Consider the following 20158-nt stretch of genomic DNA (forward strand, 5'->3'; position numbering starts at 1 on the left):
CCCCCCCCCCCCCCCCCGTAACTGAGCTAATAATGAGATCAGACACATGTGGCCAGATGTGGTTATCAATGTCCTTGTTTAATTTGGAAATGTATGTCAAATGCACTTACACACTGCAATACTTCACTCCATTACTTTAAATCAGGCCTGCACAACTTGTGGCCCTTTGGACTTCAGCTATAGCAAACTGCTGCAGGATGTCCCGCAGAAACAATGTTTTTGCAATTTAATACACTTTTTCCATGTTTTTATAATAGAACCAATTAGGAAATGACATTTATAACCCAGGAACAAAAACTGTGTTGTATAGTGTTATGGAAACAGTTAAAGGAACAAAACATGTATCTTGCAGGAATGGTGTTCCATTAAATTGGGAGCATAATTGAAATGTCCTAGTGTATGGTTCCTTCCCTTCATAGCTGTGGGAATATGTTGCAGTGGAGTGAATTGACTGGCATATGGGTGCAGTCAGGGCTGTAGCCAGAAAAACATTTCGGGGGGGGGGGGGGGGGTGTTGAAAATTTCACCGGGGGGGGGGGTTGAAACCTGCCTCCTAGCTCACGCTGAAGCAAAGAGCACAGCAGGGGGCAGAGCAGCCTTCAATAGCCTGCAGCTCCGCCCCTGTCAACCACCTCCACCAAGTCTGGCCTCCTTAATGAGAGCATTCAACACACACACCCAACTTATTCGCTTCACTACATCGGCTATTGCTGTAAGTAATGACAGTGTGAATAAATTGTCAATATTTACTTGAGATAGTGCTTGCAGTTCTGGAGGGACTCTTAATTTTTTGTGTCTCATAGACTTAGCATGGGTATTTGGTTAACCAGTTAAAATTCATGAGTAAACCAGTTTTTTTTAACCTGAAAATTTTCGGGGGGGAGGGTGAACCCCTAACACACCCCCCCCCCTCCGGCTACAGGCCTGGGTGCAGTTGATAGCAGTGTCTTGAGTGTTTTCAGAGACATTGTGCCTGTATGATGTATTTACATTATGGGCTGTTTGTATTCCCTTCTTTCTCAAGCAGAACATGTACAGAACCCCTGTATTCCTCCCAGCCCTCCATAACTGGAGAACAGAAGTGACTTGCCCAAGAACTAGACAAGAAAAAAAGGCAGACATCAAAACAACAGAAACGAGACGGATGCCATATTGCTAATGTGTTTACTGTCTGTATGTAAGAGATTTCTATAATTCTGGTAAAGATTAAGAGGAGCAAAGGCTTAAACCAACACTAGAAGTAGCGCACTGTATTAACATGCCTATTCCACGATTCTATAAATCCCCTCTAATCTGTTTTTGTTTTATGTGTGTGGAAGGAATCTGGCAAACAAATGATTGCACCCAATTTTCATGCAAAACAATTCATTCTGTTTGAGAATTTTGCTTCTATATTTCAGAAGTAATTATGATTTTTTTCTAGCCATTTGGTAAGACATAAATGATTAATAATGATTATTAGTTTTGGTTTAAGTACAGACTAATCTACATGTATGTTTATCATTCTTACATGCCTTTAAGTCTTTTCCAACTTAGAGCAACCCTAAGGCAATCCTATCACCTCAGTTTTGCCTTTCTCTTCTTTTAAGAGAATTGGATTTGCTTAAGGTCACCCAGGGATTTCTATTGCCAAGCAGGGATATGAACCCTGATCTTCTCAAACCATAACACCATGCAATTTAGCTCAAGCAGAAATAAATTCAATCCTTAAAATAGTTGCTGCTCTTTAAAATGAAGTGTTTACTCCCAAGGCATTTTTGCATTTGATTGTAAACAAACTGGCATTTAAAAAACAGATTTTTAGAATTTATTTTCTCTTTTCTAAATAGAAAATATGTGAATTGTTAAATGTAAATATCCAAATGTACTAGATTGATTTGTTTCTATAGTTGTACATGGATAAGGACAAGTCTGTTGGTCTTGATTTCCTGCTGTTTTTGACCACTGGATATGCTGAACGGCACTGGTGAGAGCTGGAGGCAACAGTGAAAATGGGGGCTCCAGCTTTCGACAATTATGTAAACGCTTTAGTATGTTTAGTGAGATTTGTCTTTTTCATTTGACTTGTTATAGAATACCCTTTTAGATGTCCTCAGGTTCAGGATTGATTTGATATACAAAACTGGTGTGTGCGTGTGTGTGTTGATTTACAAAACACATGTCTTAAATTCCCCTAATTCTGTGAACCTCACCGTTTTCTTTGGAGATCCTAATCCATTAAAATATCCTGACTTGGTAACAAGTACAGGCAGTCCCCAAGTTACAAACATGGCAGGTTCTGTATGTTTGTTAAGTTAAATTTGGAGAAGGTGTATATATAGAGAGCACTTTGGATTGTGTAGGGAAGGGTTAATACCCCTGTGATGTTTGTTTTGCTGTCTGTGCCCCTGTTCAGAACATTTCACTTCTCTGTCTCTCTGATAACTTGTTTTGGAAACTAAGACTAGAGATAAAGCTTCAGTGGAGACATCTTTTTCCCATGATAACTCCTTCAGGAGTGAATTTCCCTTCTGAGGAGTGGATTTCTCTGTTCCTGTTGTGTGTCCCACCCCGTTTTAAGAGTCATTTGTAAGTTGGATGTTTGTAACTGGATAACTGCCTGATATAGTATTGAACTTTTTCATAACCAGGTTGAATAACACTACTTAACACTTACTGGACCTAAAGTGGACCGTATCTATATATATTTTCCCATCGTGGTCAACTGTGAATACGCACATATGGTGGTTTCTGCGCCTGAGCAGACAGCTTCGGAACCTTCTAGATAGATTTGAAAAACTTTGGTGGTTGGCCCCGCCCACTCTTCCCTTGCGAGTATAAGTAATCGAAACCATTAAGCAGAATAGCATTAACTTAACAAATGGAGCCCCTGGTGGCGCAATGGGTTAAACCCTTGTGGCGGCAGGACTGAAGACTGACAGGTTCGAATCCAGGGAGAGTGGATGAGCTCTCTCTTGTCAGCTCCAGCTCCCCATGCAGGGACATGGGAAAAAAAGCCGCCCACAAAGATGGTAAACATCACAGCATTCAGGCATCCCATGGCCAACATCCTTGCAGCCAATTCTCTCACACCAGAAGCGACTTGCAGTTTCTCAAGTTGCTCCTGACATGGGAAAAAAGCTTAACAAACAAAAAAGCTTAATAAACTTTTACACAATGTTTAAATACTGCAGAGCACAAACATGCGTCAAGCTACTCTCATATTTTCCTCTTATTGTTATGATAGGACAAGAGCAATCACCCTACCTTCCACACACATAGTCTTGTACAAAAGCATATGCACACATTTTGTGTTCTAGTGTCCTTTCCTTCAAGACTGCATTCTGTTTAGAGAAGTGACTGAGGTGGAACAGGAGTATGTAGAAAAGGAAGGATTTACGCCGATTTTTCTTGCAAGCTCTCCCTACCGCATTGTTCCAGAGGGCCCATCAGTCCTCCTGAGGAACAATTTAAAGTGAAGGAGAAATCAACAAAAATCAGGTCTAGCTATTCCTCCAGCAGAAACCTTTGGGAGCACAGTTCCACTTGTGTGAATTCTTGATTAAATACATGATTTCTAAGTCTGTAAAACAGCACATTTTCTACAGCTGTGGTACAAAAAGCTGCAATATTGTCTAGCAGGAGAAAAGTTCTCTGTTGGCTCATCTTCTGATTCGCTTTCATGCCCCAACATCAGAGGTGGTTGCTTGGTATCTGTAGGAATATAGCTTGTTGTCAGCGCCACCACTCAAAAGCAACTGTAACGTGGAAGGAAGAAAATATAATTACAATGAGATACTTTTAAGAAGAATCTTTTTAAAACTCCAAACCAAAATTATCTCTTAACACGATTCTATCTCAAAACACGTTTTTTTTAAGGAGTAGCATTTTGAAAATGAGATCTATCATAAAGCTTTAAATCTTTGGGGCAGTTTATAAGTATCAGGAAAAGTCGTCATTTCACAATTTCCTCAATATGGGAAAATTCTTTCCCTGCATCTACTGGAAATTGGTTTTGCCCACGTTTAATAATAATAATAATACACACCATTTATATTCTGCTGTATCTCCCCGGAAGGATTCAGAGCGGATTACAGAACACATAGTAACAAACATTCAATGCCATTTTGCACAAACGATGGCATACAATATACAGATACGGTAAATGTCTTCCCTTTTTCCCATCTCCAGCATCAGAAGGCGATGCTCAATTTCTGGCCATGGGGAAGTGCTCTTGTTCCATTTTCCATGCCAAAGGAGCTTGCTGTCCATAGACATCTCCGATCTTTTTTGCCAGCATGTCTGCATGGGACGCCCTTTTACCTCCCCCCCCCCCAAGGCGGTACCTATTGATCTACTCGCATTGCATGATTTTGAAGTGCTAAGTTGACAGAAGCTAGGACTGACAGTCGTGAGTTCACCCCGACTCATGGCTTCAAACTGTTGACCCTCCAGTCAGCAGCATTTCCTGCAGCTTTTTTGTTGTAGTACAAGTGCATAACTCTTGTGTAGTTTCTCTTTCTGGGACATGATATTTTTCCTAACTATTCAATGAGGGCTTCTTGTTATTTTGAAAAGTTTGTATTTGTAGGGGATCAAATTTAGATAGCGGGGAACTGAGCATTTTTTGCTGCTGTTTTTTTACCCCACATGCTGCACATCAGGGAAGAGGCTGTGGGGTACAGGTTACCCAATCCACCCATTTGCCTGCTATTTCCATCCATTCCAGACGTTCTTACCCCTGCTTCTGTCCATTCGACGCACAAGACTTTGTCTTCATGAGCTGCCAAGTCATAGAGAGGTGCCTTGCAACTGATGATACACAAATATTTGAAACAGTCACTCACAGTACACAAAAGTAACCAAGTCGATGAATTCACCCATCAAATTCTTTGGAGACTAAAACTGGGAAAAGCGTATCACCCGGACCATATTTGTGTGGTCTACAAGATTCCTTGGGAATTCCCAAAGGCGCCCAACATCTTTTTAAAGACTCCTAAACCCCTGTCTTAGCTCTTTGCAGTCTTTGCTGAAATAAAGAAAAATACTTAGGAATCCTTTTTCTGCTTCATGTCCAACTCCCTCCAAATCACCTTGTTACAGCCAAAAAAACAGTGACTGATACTCCCAGCACATTGGAACATGTCCATGGGGTCCAAAGACAAGATGGGGTCAACAATTTGTCCATCTCTGCTTTATAATAAGTTGCTCCTCCAATTCCCTTCTCTCTTTTCAAAATTTACATTCTAGGTCCATAAGGACATGTAGCCTCACTCTAAAATTCCATGCATAGTTTGTGTTTTAAGAACCTGCAAATGAACACACATTCTTCATTTTAACCATAAACTCTGTATCTAGAAGCATTGATTAAACAAAATGTCATATAAAATGAAACTGAGGCCAAGTTTGCTAAAAGCCTTGCAGAGTCAAGCCTAAAATTCTGATAGGAACATTATTAAAATAAGAAATCTGAAGGCTGGCACAATTTTCCAAGCTATTCTGAACAGCTGAAGTGGCATTATTTCTGTTTGCTGGCATCGAATAACTTGAAGACAAGTCTAAACAATTAAATACAGAAGAGATGTAGGTTTACCTTCTCGTGTCCCAGAGTTTGACAACGTTGTCTAAAGAACCCGAGATGAGCTGTTGCTCGTGGGTCGGCGACCACTTCACGGATGTCACCCAACCAGTATGTGAGGTCAGGGAAAGGAGGACCAAGGAGCCATCTGCAACAGGGCAAAGGAGGTGTATGAACCAACTCTGAGAATGGGTTACTTAAGCCATACAATGATAAGGCAAGCGCATATTCGATACAGAAATCAATGGAGGCTAACCTTTTGGCTAACTGTGCCAAAATGTAAACATATCAAGTTCAAAGCAGGAAACTGTATCATGTTAGTGCATAGTACAGTGATACCTTAAGAATTTAATTTGAGTTCTTAACTCAAAATGCTCTTATCGCAAAGCAAATGCTATTAATTTGTTCTGGTCCCCCCCCTCCCCCCCCCCAATTTTTGTTACATGTTTTTAAATTTTAAAAAATTATAAATGCACATTCACATGGAAAAATAAAGAAAGATCAACTTTAAAATGGTAGAAACACAAAGTTGTGGCAAGGAAGCACAAAGTGAAGAGACAGAAGCATCATTTTCTTCTTACTGTAATCATTATGTCCCTCTCTTGCTGTTTCTCCCTTTCTTCATGAAGACAACATGCCAGGAATAAAAAAAAACCATGCAAAATCAACTAACCCAAAGTTCCTTAAAGCGGTGAGTACGAGGCATGGAGGCTGCTCCTTTGATTCCCCTAAAGCCCTGAACTTTTGTGCTAGCTCTTAACTCAAAATGCTGCTCATATGTCAAAGTGAAACCAGGCTGAGTAATGGCACTTAACTGAAAACACTTTTTAGTTGGGATGTTCTTAAGTCAAGGTTCCACTGTATAATACAGAGTGCCTGTCTCTGAGTATGGCTTTGGATCTAGTCTAACACAGTGGGAAGAAGGCACAATTTTACTCAGAAGAGGGTATGCAACCTAAATTATGCTATGGCAGATCTGCTTCTGTTTTTCTGATCTCTCACAAACTTCATCCCAACTAGACCATTCACGTGGAGGAACATCTGATTTCTTTTGGAAGTAGGAGTGAAACAGTTCAAGGAAAAACCAAACAATTGAAGCATAACAGTAAAAGAAAGGAGACCTTAAAACCACAGAATAATAGAGTTGGCAGACACCACATGGGCCATTATTCCAACCCCTTGGCATGAAGGAAAAGCACAATCAAAGGCTATCAGTAGAAATTGAAGCCTGCAAAGGTAGGGAATACAATCACTTTTTGACTTTCTGGATTAGGAAGCCCTTTCAGAACACATTTTCATTAAATTCCAGTAATTCATTAATGTTTCAGATATCAAGGAACATGTCACATTCTCTCACCCCATCTCATCATGACCGACCTTTGGTCCGAGGATCCCATAAACGAATGTGTCTGTCAGTGCTTCCAGAGGCTAGACGCTGACACAGTGGCGAATAGGATATAGAGTTAAAGACTTTGTTTCCAGTCTGTGAGACAAGAAAGGGAAAGGTAAGTTCATTTTAATGCAAATTCTCTGCTGGAACTGTTAACTGAAAGATCTGAGTGTCAACCAATGACAAAGGCACTCACCAAAGTGGATTTCAGGCCTCCTGTTTCAACATCCCATATCTTAATTGTGTGGTCCCATGAAGCACTGCATATTTCATCTGCATCTGACCAAAGTACAGAAGAAACGGATTCTGTGTGACCAGAGAGGGTTGTAATAGGAGTCTAGACATGAAAAATAAAAAGATGAGGTTATTGGAAATACTTTATTTTTTCCCCAACGCAGATTTACATCCGTGACAGTTGTACTCACATACACACTCACTGCAATTCATTTGCAGATCAGAGTGCATGGAAATGTGTTACAAGTTTCAGATGTGTTCCCCACTTATCCATATTATTTAGCTCTGGAGTCAACAGAGCTTCTGATCAAGGCTGTCTGACTGAGCCCCAAAATGGAGCTGAAAACTAACTTTGCAAAAAAAAAAAGAAAAAAAAAAGGATATATTGGGTATTTTCCTGTGCTGGTTCATGAGGTTTAGGGAGTGAAAAAAACCCATTTTTGTAGCAGTCATTGTGTTTTCTTACCCACAATAAACCATAATGGGGTTTTTTTTTCTGTCGTGTCAGGAGCGACTTGAGAAACTGCAAGTCGCTTCTGGGGTGAGAGAATTGGCCATCTGCAAGGATGTTGCCCAGGGAACACCCGGAAGTTTTGATGTTTTACCATCCTTGTGGGAGGCTACTCTCATGTCCCTGCATGAGGGGCTGGAGCTGACAGAGGGAGCTCATCCGCACTTTCTCCAGATTCGAACCTGCGACCTGTCGGTCTTCAATCCTGCCGGCACAGGGGTTTAACTCACTGCGCCACCAGGGGCTCAGGTATCTATAATGGTAATGTCATGGCAATGAATTCTGGAGAAACAAATGTCACTTCCACACTGCCATATAAAATCCAGATTATCTGCTTTGAACTGGAATATATGGCAGTTCAGACACATATAATACAGTTCAAAGCAGATAATCTGGATTATATGGCAGTGTAGAACGGGCCAAAGATGGCAGCTAAAACTAGCAGCTACAGAGACCCTGGAGTGGATACTATAGCATGCTATAGTAGGTGTAACCATTAGTAATAGGCTCAAGCACAGTGGTTCTCAACCTGTGGGTCCCCAGATGTTTTGGCCTTCAACTCCCAGAAATCCTAACAGCTGTTAAATTGGCTGGGATTTCTGGGAATTGTAGGCCAAAACACCTGAGGACCCACTGGTTGAGAAACACTGCTCTAGCAATTACTCAAACATAACTATACACATTGATATGCGAGGGTGGAGAAGAGCAAACCACTGACCACCTGCTGCAATGCAACCTGAGTCCTGCCACATGCACAATGGAGGACCTCCTTGTGGCAACACCAGAGGCACTCCACGTGGCCAGATACTGGTTAAAGGACATTTAATCAACTACCAAGCTTGCAAACTCTGTGTTTTGTCTGTTTGTTTATTTGTTTTTGTTAAAAATGTTATACAAATGTCTGGTTGCTGATGACACGATAAATACTATACACATTATGGGTGATACCTTCCATTCTAATGTAACTCTATCAACTTTAGCATAATAATAATAATAATAATAATAATAATAATAATAATAATAATAATCTTTATTTATATACTGCTCTATCTCCCCAGGGGGACTTAGGGCGGTTTCCAAGTAAGAACATCAAAACATACAGTCACAACATGAACAAAAAAACAGTAACAGCAACATAAGTATGGAATTATCCAACAACGCATAAATATTAAAAGAAAAATCCTTCCTGCTCTTCATGTCTATTTGTTAGGGCATGGAAAAGGAATGGATCAGGACAATTCAAAAGGCTGGGTCAAGATTGATACAAATTGAAATAAGATGGGACGGGCATTTGGGTACAGTACTGTAATAGGTAAACGCCCAAAGCGGGGACAGGCTATTTCCAGGGGCCTTTTAGGAGAATGACCAGGGTAATATATAGGGGCAAGGTCATGTCCGGACAGTGTCTGGGCTGAGCTAGCACTGGTCACTCTTGGAAGATTTGTTGAAACCACCAAGTCTTCAAATGCATACAAAAAGAGGGGAGGGATGAGGCCTGTCTTATTTCCCTTGGAAGGGCGTTCCAGAGGCGGGGGGCCACCACCGAGAAGGCCCCCTCTCTCTCGTCCCCACCAACCGTGCTTTATCTTACTCTTGTTAGTCCCATTTGCTCTGTTTTCTGCTTTTTCCTCGGTCTGTTTGTGACTTCCTCTGTTTCCATTTCATCCTCTTCATCCGTAGGCACTGAAAACAAATTCAGATTATTTTAACCATAATGTAAATAATCCATTCTCCTAGCACAGTAAATCATTGCATTAAAACATTTCTCTATTTTCCTAATAAATCTGGTACTAAAATAACTGATTCTACTTTGTTATTTCTAACAATAGCAACATTTGAAACATATTAATTTGTTTTCTCGACGGTGTGTGTTTAGAATCCAAGTGTTCTGTAAGTAAAGTCCTAACAAAATTTTATTAAAAGCAGAAACAGTCCTCCCAAAGTTGGGTTCAGATATTTAGGCCAATCAATATGATCAAAAGTTAATGATGGCAATTATAATCCACATTATCTGGAGGGATTCAGAACAAAGAAGCCTGCTCTAAAGATACTTTACATCCCAGATATGGTCTCAGTGGTGGACTACCAAAGGCTTTCTGAATATGTAAGCTGTTAGCTTCACAAATTATATTGTTATGTTGACTGTGCCCTATAAGCAATTCCATTTAGATGTTTTATCACTTACATCAAATTTCTAGTTCCAGTTAGAATCATACCAACAGAATCACTACATAGATATTGATTTATAACCTAACTTTTGAATCAACGAGTCATGAAAAAGTGCACATGCATGCAATTGCATCAAAATTTAAAGAAGCAGCACTGAAAATTTTAGGATATACAGACAGTCCCCAAGTTGTGAACAAGAAAGGTTCTGAGGTTGAATTCGATTGTAAGTCGAAACAGGTACATTTTTAAGTAAAACTCCAGCCAAAAATATATATCTTTTAACTTTGGATAGCATAGGGAAGGATTCACAGACCTCGGGTGTTTGTTTTGCTATGAGTATCCCTGTTTCCCTCACTTTCTGTCCCTGTAATAATTGGATTTTGAAAAAAATGGCTTGTTGTGGAAAGAAGGATTGGTGATAAAGCTTCAGTGGAGGCACCTTTTCCCCATGATAACTTGTTCCGGAGTGAATTTCCCTTCTGAGGGGTAATTTCTATCATTTCTTGTTGCCTCATCCCTGTTCTTAACTCTGAGTCATTTGTAACTTGGGGACTGCCTGTAGATATAACTTAATGTTCCAATATCATACCTGCAGACCAGAGCTTTAGCATTTTATCCCAGGATCCACTGCAAAACTAGGAAAAACAGAACAAAAGCCACTATTCAACAGAAATGTCACAATCATTTGCGAAAGGTCAGCTTTTTATAACCTTGATTCAGAATAGGTTTGACTCAAAAGATTTAATTTGGGCTAGACTTGGCCGAAATCAGTGTGTCTAAACCCAAAGCAGATTTGAACTGAATCCAGGGAAGCTCCTCACTAGCAGTTGCCTTGTACCAAAAGTCCAGACTTACCATGCTGCTAAATTTACTTTTTGGGGGGCAGTAAAACTTCCAAAAATCCCCAGAAAGCATTGCTACGTTAGCTAGTGATAAAACATGCCCCGTGTTGGACTTTATGGCATCGCCCACCTGAGTTACGTTTTGCAAGCTGTGCCTGGTGAGACTGAAGTATTAAAGAGGCAGGCATAAAGGCAAAATTATTCAATTCACACATTAACAACACCCACTATTAGTGGGTGGCATAGAAATGCCATTCCTAACATCTCTTGGCATCACTGAATTGTTCTCCTTAGGATCACCAAATGTCAGAAATGATTTGAAGGTAAACAACCACAACCATTCAATATAAAATTGGTGTATTCTTAGAAAATAAATGTGCTTCAGCAAGCTACACCACATATGATGGGAGAATGTCCAGAAGAGAGCATCCAGCCTTTACACAGACCCTTTCTAAAGTCCTATCCTAAAATTATTAAGGTTGAATGAAAAGTAATGCCTCCACCTTCGTAACTCCTCAACAGATGGCAGTACTGATATGTGGCAGGTACTGGCTTGTTTAGTAGACTCTCCTCTACAGTTCCATTTTGGCGGGAAGCCTTAGCATTGAAGGGTTGCGTTGTTAAAGTGCGAAGTATGGAACCCTGCGCAGACGGTCGGTCAATGCGACTTAAGCAACGTGCAGTCACTGAATTCTTGACAGCAGAAGGTATCACCTCAACATCTTTAAACTTACTTGCCCAATGGCGCACAGTACTCACATCAGCACAATCACCATAAACAGCTTGCATTCTCTGATTAATCTCCTTTGGGGTGACACCTCCTGCTGTCAAGAATTAAAGTCATAAGAGAGTACTTTGTTGCCTGCTCCCATTCTTGTTTTCTTTTTTATTGATGTAATATCAAGATGTATTTGGACATACTCTGAAACCATCTTGATCATGAAGATACATTTCTTGCCTTGCAAGGAATCCCCCCCCCCCCCAAAAAAAATACATTGGCATTTATTTTTTTGCATATGATATGGGTGTGGGAGTAGCTGATGACACTATTGCTGTTAGCTAGGTAGACACAGTTCTAGTTAGGAATAGTTTGCATGGATTTTCCTTTGAAAGTGTCTTAAACTCGAGTGAATGGTATAATATGTTATACTTACTTTGTACAAGTTGCTGTCTACATACAGATCTAGACATGTTCCAGTATTTCTGAACGTATATTTTCTGATTATATATGAGATTGTGTCAAATATTTAATTAAAAAATATTTAAGAAAAAAGAAAGAAAGAAATTGGAGACAAATGTTATACAGTATTTTAATCTATAAGGTTCATCTCAAAAAGGATTAATATGTAAAAGAAAACAATCCTCATGGTGGTGGGAACTATAAATGTTGTGTATGTATTAAAATAAATATATATAATAAAAAAGAACTTAAAAAAAAGAATTCAATGATTGCACGTTGCTTAGTCGCACTGACCGACCGTCTGCGCAGGGTTCCATACTTCGCATTTTAACAACACAACTGTTCAATGCTAAGGCTTCCTGCCTTTTACACTAAACAGCAACACTTTCTCCTGTCTGCCTTCTTCAGTAAGTTGTCATGCAGTTTACCTTTGTTCTTGAGCCATCCACAGCCACTGATTCCACACTTCCGGCATGTCCTCTACAGCAGTGAAGGGCCTTTGTTTTGTTCTTTTCCACGTTCCACTCCCACAGCAAGATAGTCTGGTCCATAGAAGCACTGAGTAGCAGGCATGACAAGCTGTCTAAAGAAGGCAGGGAGAGAACACAGGTTCATTTCCTAAGGTGCCCCTCTCATTGAGAACTGGCACAGTACCATCTCAACCCCAGCACCACCAGGTTTGGCTTCTTCCAATGCTATTCAGTGGGTGAGTCGCTAGGCTGAAATACTCCATAGCAATAAGTATCTGAGCCCATCTTTGCTTGTTTTTTTTAATTTTATTTTTCACAGTAAATTATTTTAGACTGGTTTTGTACCTCAGGTCTTCCATAATTTGGGGACTGCTATAAGCCCCAGCCTGCACACAGGGCAAAAACAAAGGAAGAAAGTTGAGATTCACTGTTTCATACCCAAAGGATGAGAGAAAGATTCTGCTGATTTTTCTTTTTTATGTATTTATGACAAAGAAATAGGTCTGAAGTTGTTTCAAAAGCTCAAAAGGATTGAGAGAAGTTTATGGGGGGAAAGGATGACAAATGGCATGTTTAGCCTGAAGCAGAGAAGGCTGAGAGGAGATATGATAGCCATGTATAAATATGTGAGAGGAAGCCACAGGGAGGAGGGAGCAAGCTTGTTTTCTGCTTCCCTGGAGACTAGGACGTGGAACAATGGCTTCAAACTACAAGAAAGGAGATTCCATCTGAACATGAGGAAGAACTTCCTGACTGTGAGAGCTGTTCAGCAGTGGAACTCTCTGCCCCGGAGTGTGGTGGAGACTCCTTCTTTGGAAATTTTTAAACAGAGGCTGGATGGCCATCTGTCAGGGGTGATTTGAATGCAATATTCCTGCTTCTTGGCAGGGGGTTGGACTGGATGGCCCATGAGGTCTCTTCCAACTCTTTGATTCTATGATTCTATGAAATGCCTTTGAACGACTGATACACAGACAAGACCAAATTAAATGTGCATGGGACACAAATCCTTGTTTTAAATCTAAAATGCTACATAAACAACCATAAACTGGAGATTCTGAAGATGACCAAAGGGTTAAGTTTGACATCTCTTTAGAAGACATCTTAATCTGTTGCAGAAAAACCACAATAAAGCTTCTGAATAGTTTAGAGATATTTATTAAAATTCAATAACACTATGTAATGTGTTTTTTGCTCCTGGGCTATAAATGTCATTTCCTAATTGGATCTAGCCTAAAAGTATGGGAAATGTTTATTAAACTGCAAAAACTTCATTTTGGCAGGAGATCCTGCAGAACATTTTGCTATAGTTTTTCAATCGATATCTCATTGAGTCTCAACCAATTCGACCTAGTTTGTGGCAGCCACAAAAATGAAGTTACTGGAGTAGAACAACTGCTTTCAATCTAAGGACCACACAATTAAATAGGAAACAACCATTTCAAACCAGGAACAAATCTTGTTACATAGATTTATAAATTGGTTACCCAAACAATACAGGGCAGCTAGTTTCTGTAGAACCAATTTAACCCAAGGGTTTGAAAAGGTGAAATCTACTCACCCTTTTTTACCCAGGCCACATCTTTCACCACTTCTGTGTGTCCAGCAAGCGTCATGATTGGTTTGCCTTCCACTGACCAGATCCGAGAAGTTTGATCATAGGACCCAGACAAGATCCTATGGAATTCAAAAGCAGAGAACGTAGTTGGTGGTACCCATAAACTGGCCTCTCCTCTGTCAATTTGAGATGTTTTTGGTGCATTTACATAACCCAGGGAAAAAACAGTTTCCAGTTCCCTGCCCCACATTGGTACTGTTTTAAAGCAAATAACATGACCACCACTCATTTTTCTTGGTAAGATGCTTCCTAGTCCCCTTCTACACTGCCATATAATCCAGATTATCAAAGCAAATAATCCACATAATCTGCTTCAAACTGGAGGATGTGAGTCCACAAAGCAGATAATCTGGATTTTATATCGTAGTGTAGAAGGGGCCAAAGTTTCAAAGGACTGAATCCTGTCTGTTTGAGCCCTTGACGTAGGGGATGAAAGATGGCAAACCCAACAGATAGTAAGCAGCAAAGACAATTAAGAACAATTGAACAAGCTTTTTTTACCATTCCTCTGTAGCTTCAATAGAACTGATCCAATCATCATGTAGCATGCATTCTTCTGGCTGCGGTGCTGTGTACTTCTCTACATACTCGATTTCTACTACGTCTTCCTAGTGGTGCAAAAAACAAGGAAATGAATGATGTTTAGAGTTCAACTGTGAGTCTTACCCATCCCAATCCCGTTATAAAGAAATTTGGGATTGGGCCCAATAGGGTACTTCAGAAGATTGGCACATTTGGAGAGTAGAGGAAAGGGATACCAGAGAGAGGAGGGAAAAGATGAGGGAAAGTTTGTTGATACTACAATATGGTTGCCAACATACCACCCTATGCAAAACCCTTCACAGATGACTCACTGTTGAGATATTCTCCACTTCCATGTGCTTAACCAGGGGCATACGCAAGAACTGTCCCTTGACCAGGAAGTCAAACTCCACATATTTATGGCCCTCTGGAAACAAAAACATGACAAATGTCAGGTCAAACAACTTACATCACACAATCAAAACAGGTCATTTATCACTGAGGCCTCTTCTACATTGCCATAAATATCCATATTATCTGCTCTGAACTGGATTATATGGCAGTGTAGGTTCATATAATGAAGTTCAAAACAAATAATCTGGATTTTATATGGCAGTGTATAAGGGGCCTAAGTATACTTGTTAAATGGGGAGCGGATATGACTAAAATACAGCCTCCCTTCAGTTATACTTCTGCAAATATGAGTCGCCTTCGGGCTTGAGATACAGCGGTATATAAGCAAAATAAATAAATAAATAAATAAATATGTAACAGTATTACTATTATCAAACTTGAACACAAGACCAATTTTTATATTTTAAAAATGTACTGAAAACAATCCAGTTTTTATTAAAAGATTCATGCTTTCTTCCCTTATTAACTTCACGGATGAGTCACATAATGTGATGAAGCAATGAAACAAAATGTTTTTGTGGCATTTAATATACACAAACATATATATAGTAAGTGTTGGAAATTACAACATTCTTCAAGCCTCCTCTAGTAATTTGTTTATCTATAATCCTGTTGCTTACCTGTTGTATGTAAGTTCTGTTATGCAGTGTTATTTCCTTTGCTCTATGTTTTTCTGAGAAGTTGTGGGCGGGGCTTCTTTAGATTTTGGGACTGCTCAGACTGCAGACTTGCAAACACTTGTCTGCTGTTTATTGTATGAGAGATGGTACAGAAACTATCTCAAACATATCTGTAACTGACTGATAAGTTGCGTACCTATATTTTCTGAACACATGAATGTTGCGAGGAAACCAAATATGTTATTTTTACCAAAGTCTACTTTATTTTGTCTCTTGAATGCATAATATAAAACAACTAGTTTTATGGGAGATATATTTTGGGCACTGAAAAACACCTCTGAAGAACTGCTATTTTAATGCACTAGCATATTCTCTGTTTCCTAACAGATCAGAGACCGCCAATTGTTCAGTCTAACAACTGAAGCCAACGGCCTTGCATAGTTACATTTCATTGTATTCCACTTGAGAAGATTCTACTCAAACAGGTTTTTGGCTTTTCTTTAAAGGATTACGATCTCTCAAAGGTCATGCTTTTCTAAAAGTAAGGCACCGTAAATCCCACTTTGGAGGAAATATAGAATATAAGTTCCATCTATATAAATAAAAATGTAATGTTCGTTTGTAGGATTAACAGAACTCAAAAACCACTGGATGAATTTACACCAAATTTGGACACAATACACCTAACAACCCAATGTATGTCCTTCACTCATAAAAACACTGAAAAATACAGTAGAAGGGACTTAAAAAGCCCCCAAAAGCTAAATGATGGAAAGCTAAATGACAATACAGAAAAAAGGGAAGAAAGAGGGAGGGAAGGGAAGAAAAAGATTTTGTGTGTGTGTGTGAGGAGCGACTTGAGAAACTGCAAGTTGCCTGTGATGTGAGAGAATTAGCTGTCTGCAAGGACATTGCCCAGGGGATGCCTGGATGTTTTACCATAGTGTGAGAGGCTTCTCTCATGTCCCCATATGAGAAGCTGGAGCTGACAGATGGAAGCTCATCCCACTCCCTGGATTCAAACTGCCAACTTTTTGGTCAGCAGTCCTGCCAGCACAAGGGTTTAACTCATTGCGCCACCGTGTATTTATAAGTCATAGATACCGTATATACTCGAGTATAAGCCAACCCGAATATAAGCCGAGGCATCTAATTTTACGACAAGAAATTTGGAAAATGTATTGATTCAAGTATAAGCTGAGGGTGAAAAATGCAGCTGCTACTGAAAATCATCAGTAGGGTAAACGTTTTTGTGTATTTACATAAAACTGTAATTTAAGATAAGACTTAAATTAAACTGTGATGAAACCATTATTCTAATCTTCTTCAATGTCAATGTGCTTATGTTTCCTTCCAATAATAATAGAGTAAAATAATAAATGTAATAATAAAACATAGTGTAAAATAATGAATATAATAAAATAATAGTACAGTAAAATAATTTAAAGGTAATAATAACAATAGAGTAAAATAATACATATAATAAAATAATACTAATAGCAGAGTAAAATAATAAATAACCTTGACTCGAGTATAAGCCTAGGAGAACTTTTTTAGCCTAAAAAAGGGGCTGAAAAACTAGGCTTATACTCGAGTATATACAGTAAGTTCTTAGTGCTATGTTATTTGATAAATTCCTGAGAGGACTAGAATCAAATCAGGAAGAGTGGTGAAGGATAAAGCGCCTGAAATCACTTCTTGCCAAACAAGACATACCATTTTTAGCTTCCAGCAATTTGTTGATAACGTTACTGAGGTCGGCAACTTCAGAAGCAGCTGGGACAGAGAAAGGAACATCATCCACTATGTACCTGTGGAGGAAAAACGATGGCATTTTGAGAAAGGGGTGGCATCGCAGTCTTTCAATCCTAATTCATAATATCTAAACTCCTTCTACACTGCCATATAAAATCCAGATTATCTGATCTGAACGGGAATATATGGCAGTGTAGAATCATATAATCCGGTTCAGGCCCGTAGCCAGGATTTTGATTTGGAGGGGGGGGGGGTGAGTTTGATTTCGGGGGGGGGGGAGGATCTACCCTAGCAAACCTTTTGTATCCTTACCCCAATACCCCCATGCATATGGGATATATTGAGCATGGTGATCAGATCATGATATGAATAAACATAACAGTTTAAATAATGCACCAGTAAGGCCTTCTCGCCGACCACCATGAGGATTTCAGAGGGGGGAGGGAGACTGAAGCCCTGGCTAAGGGCCTGATCAACTTCAAAGCAAATAATGTGGATTATCTACTTTGATAATCTGGATTATATACCAGTGTAGAAAGGGTCCTAGAAAGTTATCAGTGAAGCTAGGCCCCTTCTACACTGCCATATAACCCAGTGGATTTTATACAGATGTGTGGAAGGGGCCAGTGTGGAAGGGGACCTGAGTCTGATAGAGAGTCCATTTTTCAATGTGTTGTTGAAGGCTTTCATGGCCAGAATCACTGGGTTGCTGTGAGTTTTCTGGGCTATATGGCTATGTTCCAGAAGCATTCTCTCCTGACATTTCACCCACATCTATGGCAGGCATCCTCAGAGGTTGTGAGATACATATGATTGAAAACGGGGGAATTCCAGACATGAGACAACCAGAGCCAGCTAACACCTCCCAACAAGGGATTCCCTCAGGCAGGAAGCAGCCAGTCCTTGAAGCTGCAAGGCTTTGCAATACTAATTAATGTGATGAATTGCAACGTTCACACTTGCCTCAGACGGACAAGAGTTCTTTCTCCCACCCTAAACATCATTCCACGGATATATAAACCCCATTTTCCTAGTTTCCAACAGATCTCACAACTTCTGAGGATGCCTGCCATAGATGTGGAAGAAACGTCAGGAGAGAATGCTTCTGGAACATGGCCATACAGTCCGGAAAACTTACAGCAAGCCAGCCTATGGTTCATCACTGTAGATTTGGTGCAGTTTCATAGCATTCTGCCATAGCCCAGTGCTCTGGAATCCTGAGGGTTATAGTTTTACGAGGCCTTGAGTCTTCCTTTGCTAAAGAGGGTGGGTGCTCCCCCGGAAACTACAAATCCCATGATCTCCCAGCACTGAGGAAAGTAGTATCGAACTCCTATTGATTTCTTGCAGCGTAGATACACACCTATGTCCCAATATCTCAGTGTTGGTTTCATAATAATTATGCCTCCCCCGCAGGATCAAACCTCAAAGTGTTTCAGTTTCAGAGGGCCTTGCCTGACTTACTTGGGGTCGTCGGTGAAGAAGCGAGCCTGAAGCTGCGCCATGCTTCCAGCCGATGGAGCTCTGCCGCAGGCCCCGCGATCGCCCCACGTGGCCAGGAGAACCGATGGATTGCTCGGCAGCCGGTTAAGAATGCCTGCCCTTAAAGGGAAAGAACAGCCCTCTCGCCTTCCTTCATTCCTTCTGACGTCACTCAGGCTCGCCAGGCTGGGTAATCGATGGCCCAAAGAGTCGATGGCCCGTTTCAGAAGGCGTTGCTTTTGGTTCAAGCCAGCGCCTTGCCCAACTCATCAGTACATATATATGAGTACATATATTAGTATATATATATCTATGCGCATATATATATATATATATATATATATATATATATAATGAGTACATATATTAGTATATATATCTGTGCATATATATATATGAGTACATATATTAGTATATATATACCCGTGCATATATATATATATATATATATATGCATATAGATAAAGGTAAAGGTAGTCCCCTGACATTAAGTCCAGTCATGTCTGACTCTGGGGTGTGGTGCTCATCTCCATTTCTAAGCCGAAGAACCAGCATTGTCCGTAGACACCTCCAAGGTCGTGTGGCCGACATGACTGCATGGAGCACCGTTACCTTCCCGCCGGAGTGGTACCTATTGATCTACTCACATTTGCATGCTTTCGAACTGCTAGGTTGGCAGAAGCTAGGGCTGACAGCGGAAGCTCACGCCGCTCCCCGGAATCGAACCTGCGACCTTTCGATCAACAAGCTCAGCAGCTCAGTGCTTTAACCTACTGCACCACCGGGGGCTCCCATATATGCATATATATGAGTACATATATTACTATATATTACTTTACTTACTTAGGCGATCCCTCGCTTCCAATGATTGTCTTCCAGTGTTCTTGTGGGTCCGTATGTGGCTGTGGAGCCCTATTCTTGATCTGCATTTTCTTCCGCAGTGAGGGCATTGGTTTCCAGGTGGAAGGCGGTCTCAGTTGGGGTTGGCTTGACACACCTTCCTCTTGGCACGCTTCTCCCTTTCGCCCTCCATTCATGCCTCTTCAAATTCTGCAGCACCGCTGGTCACAGCTGACCTCCAGCTGGAGCGCTCAAGGGCCAGGGCTTCCCAGTTGTCAGTGTCTATGCCAGAGATTTTAAGGTTGGCTTTGAGCCCATCTTTAAATCTCTTTTCCTGTCCACCAACATTCCATTTTCCGTCCTTGAGTTCGGAGGAGAGCAACTGCTTTGGGAGACTGTGGTCGGGCATCTGGAGAACATGGCCGGTCCAACAGAGTTGATGGTGGAGGACTATTGCTTTAATGCTGGTGGTCTTTGCTTCTTCCAGCACGCTGATGTTTGTCTGCTTGTCTTCCCAAGAGATGTGCAGGATTTTCCGGAGGCAGCGCTGATAG

General features: G+C 40.5%; 1 protein-coding gene across 1 annotated transcript; it reads right to left on the reverse strand.

Moving 5' to 3' along the window:
* Nucleotides 1-1147: 1147 nt before the first annotated feature.
* WDR12 (WD repeat domain 12) lies at nucleotides 1148-18865 on the reverse strand. The gene is made up of 13 exons (XM_060783087.2): nucleotides 18747-18865; nucleotides 17244-17338; nucleotides 14826-14920; nucleotides 14473-14579; nucleotides 13915-14030; nucleotides 12312-12466; nucleotides 10451-10496; nucleotides 9284-9375; nucleotides 7144-7284; nucleotides 6935-7040; nucleotides 5573-5705; nucleotides 4719-4791; nucleotides 1148-3737 (listed from the first exon to the last, which is right to left on the reverse strand). The coding sequence occupies exons 1-13, from the start codon at nucleotides 18785-18787 to the stop codon at nucleotides 3660-3662; spliced, it is 1278 nt and encodes a 425-aa protein (XP_060639070.2). The 5' UTR covers nucleotides 18788-18865; the 3' UTR covers nucleotides 1148-3659.
* Between the last annotated feature and the right edge of the window lie 1293 nt (nucleotides 18866-20158).

Source organism: Anolis sagrei, chromosome 1 (assembly GCF_037176765.1).
Source record: "Anolis sagrei isolate rAnoSag1 chromosome 1, rAnoSag1.mat, whole genome shotgun sequence".
NCBI classification, from domain to species: Eukaryota; Metazoa; Chordata; class Lepidosauria; order Squamata; family Dactyloidae; genus Anolis; species Anolis sagrei.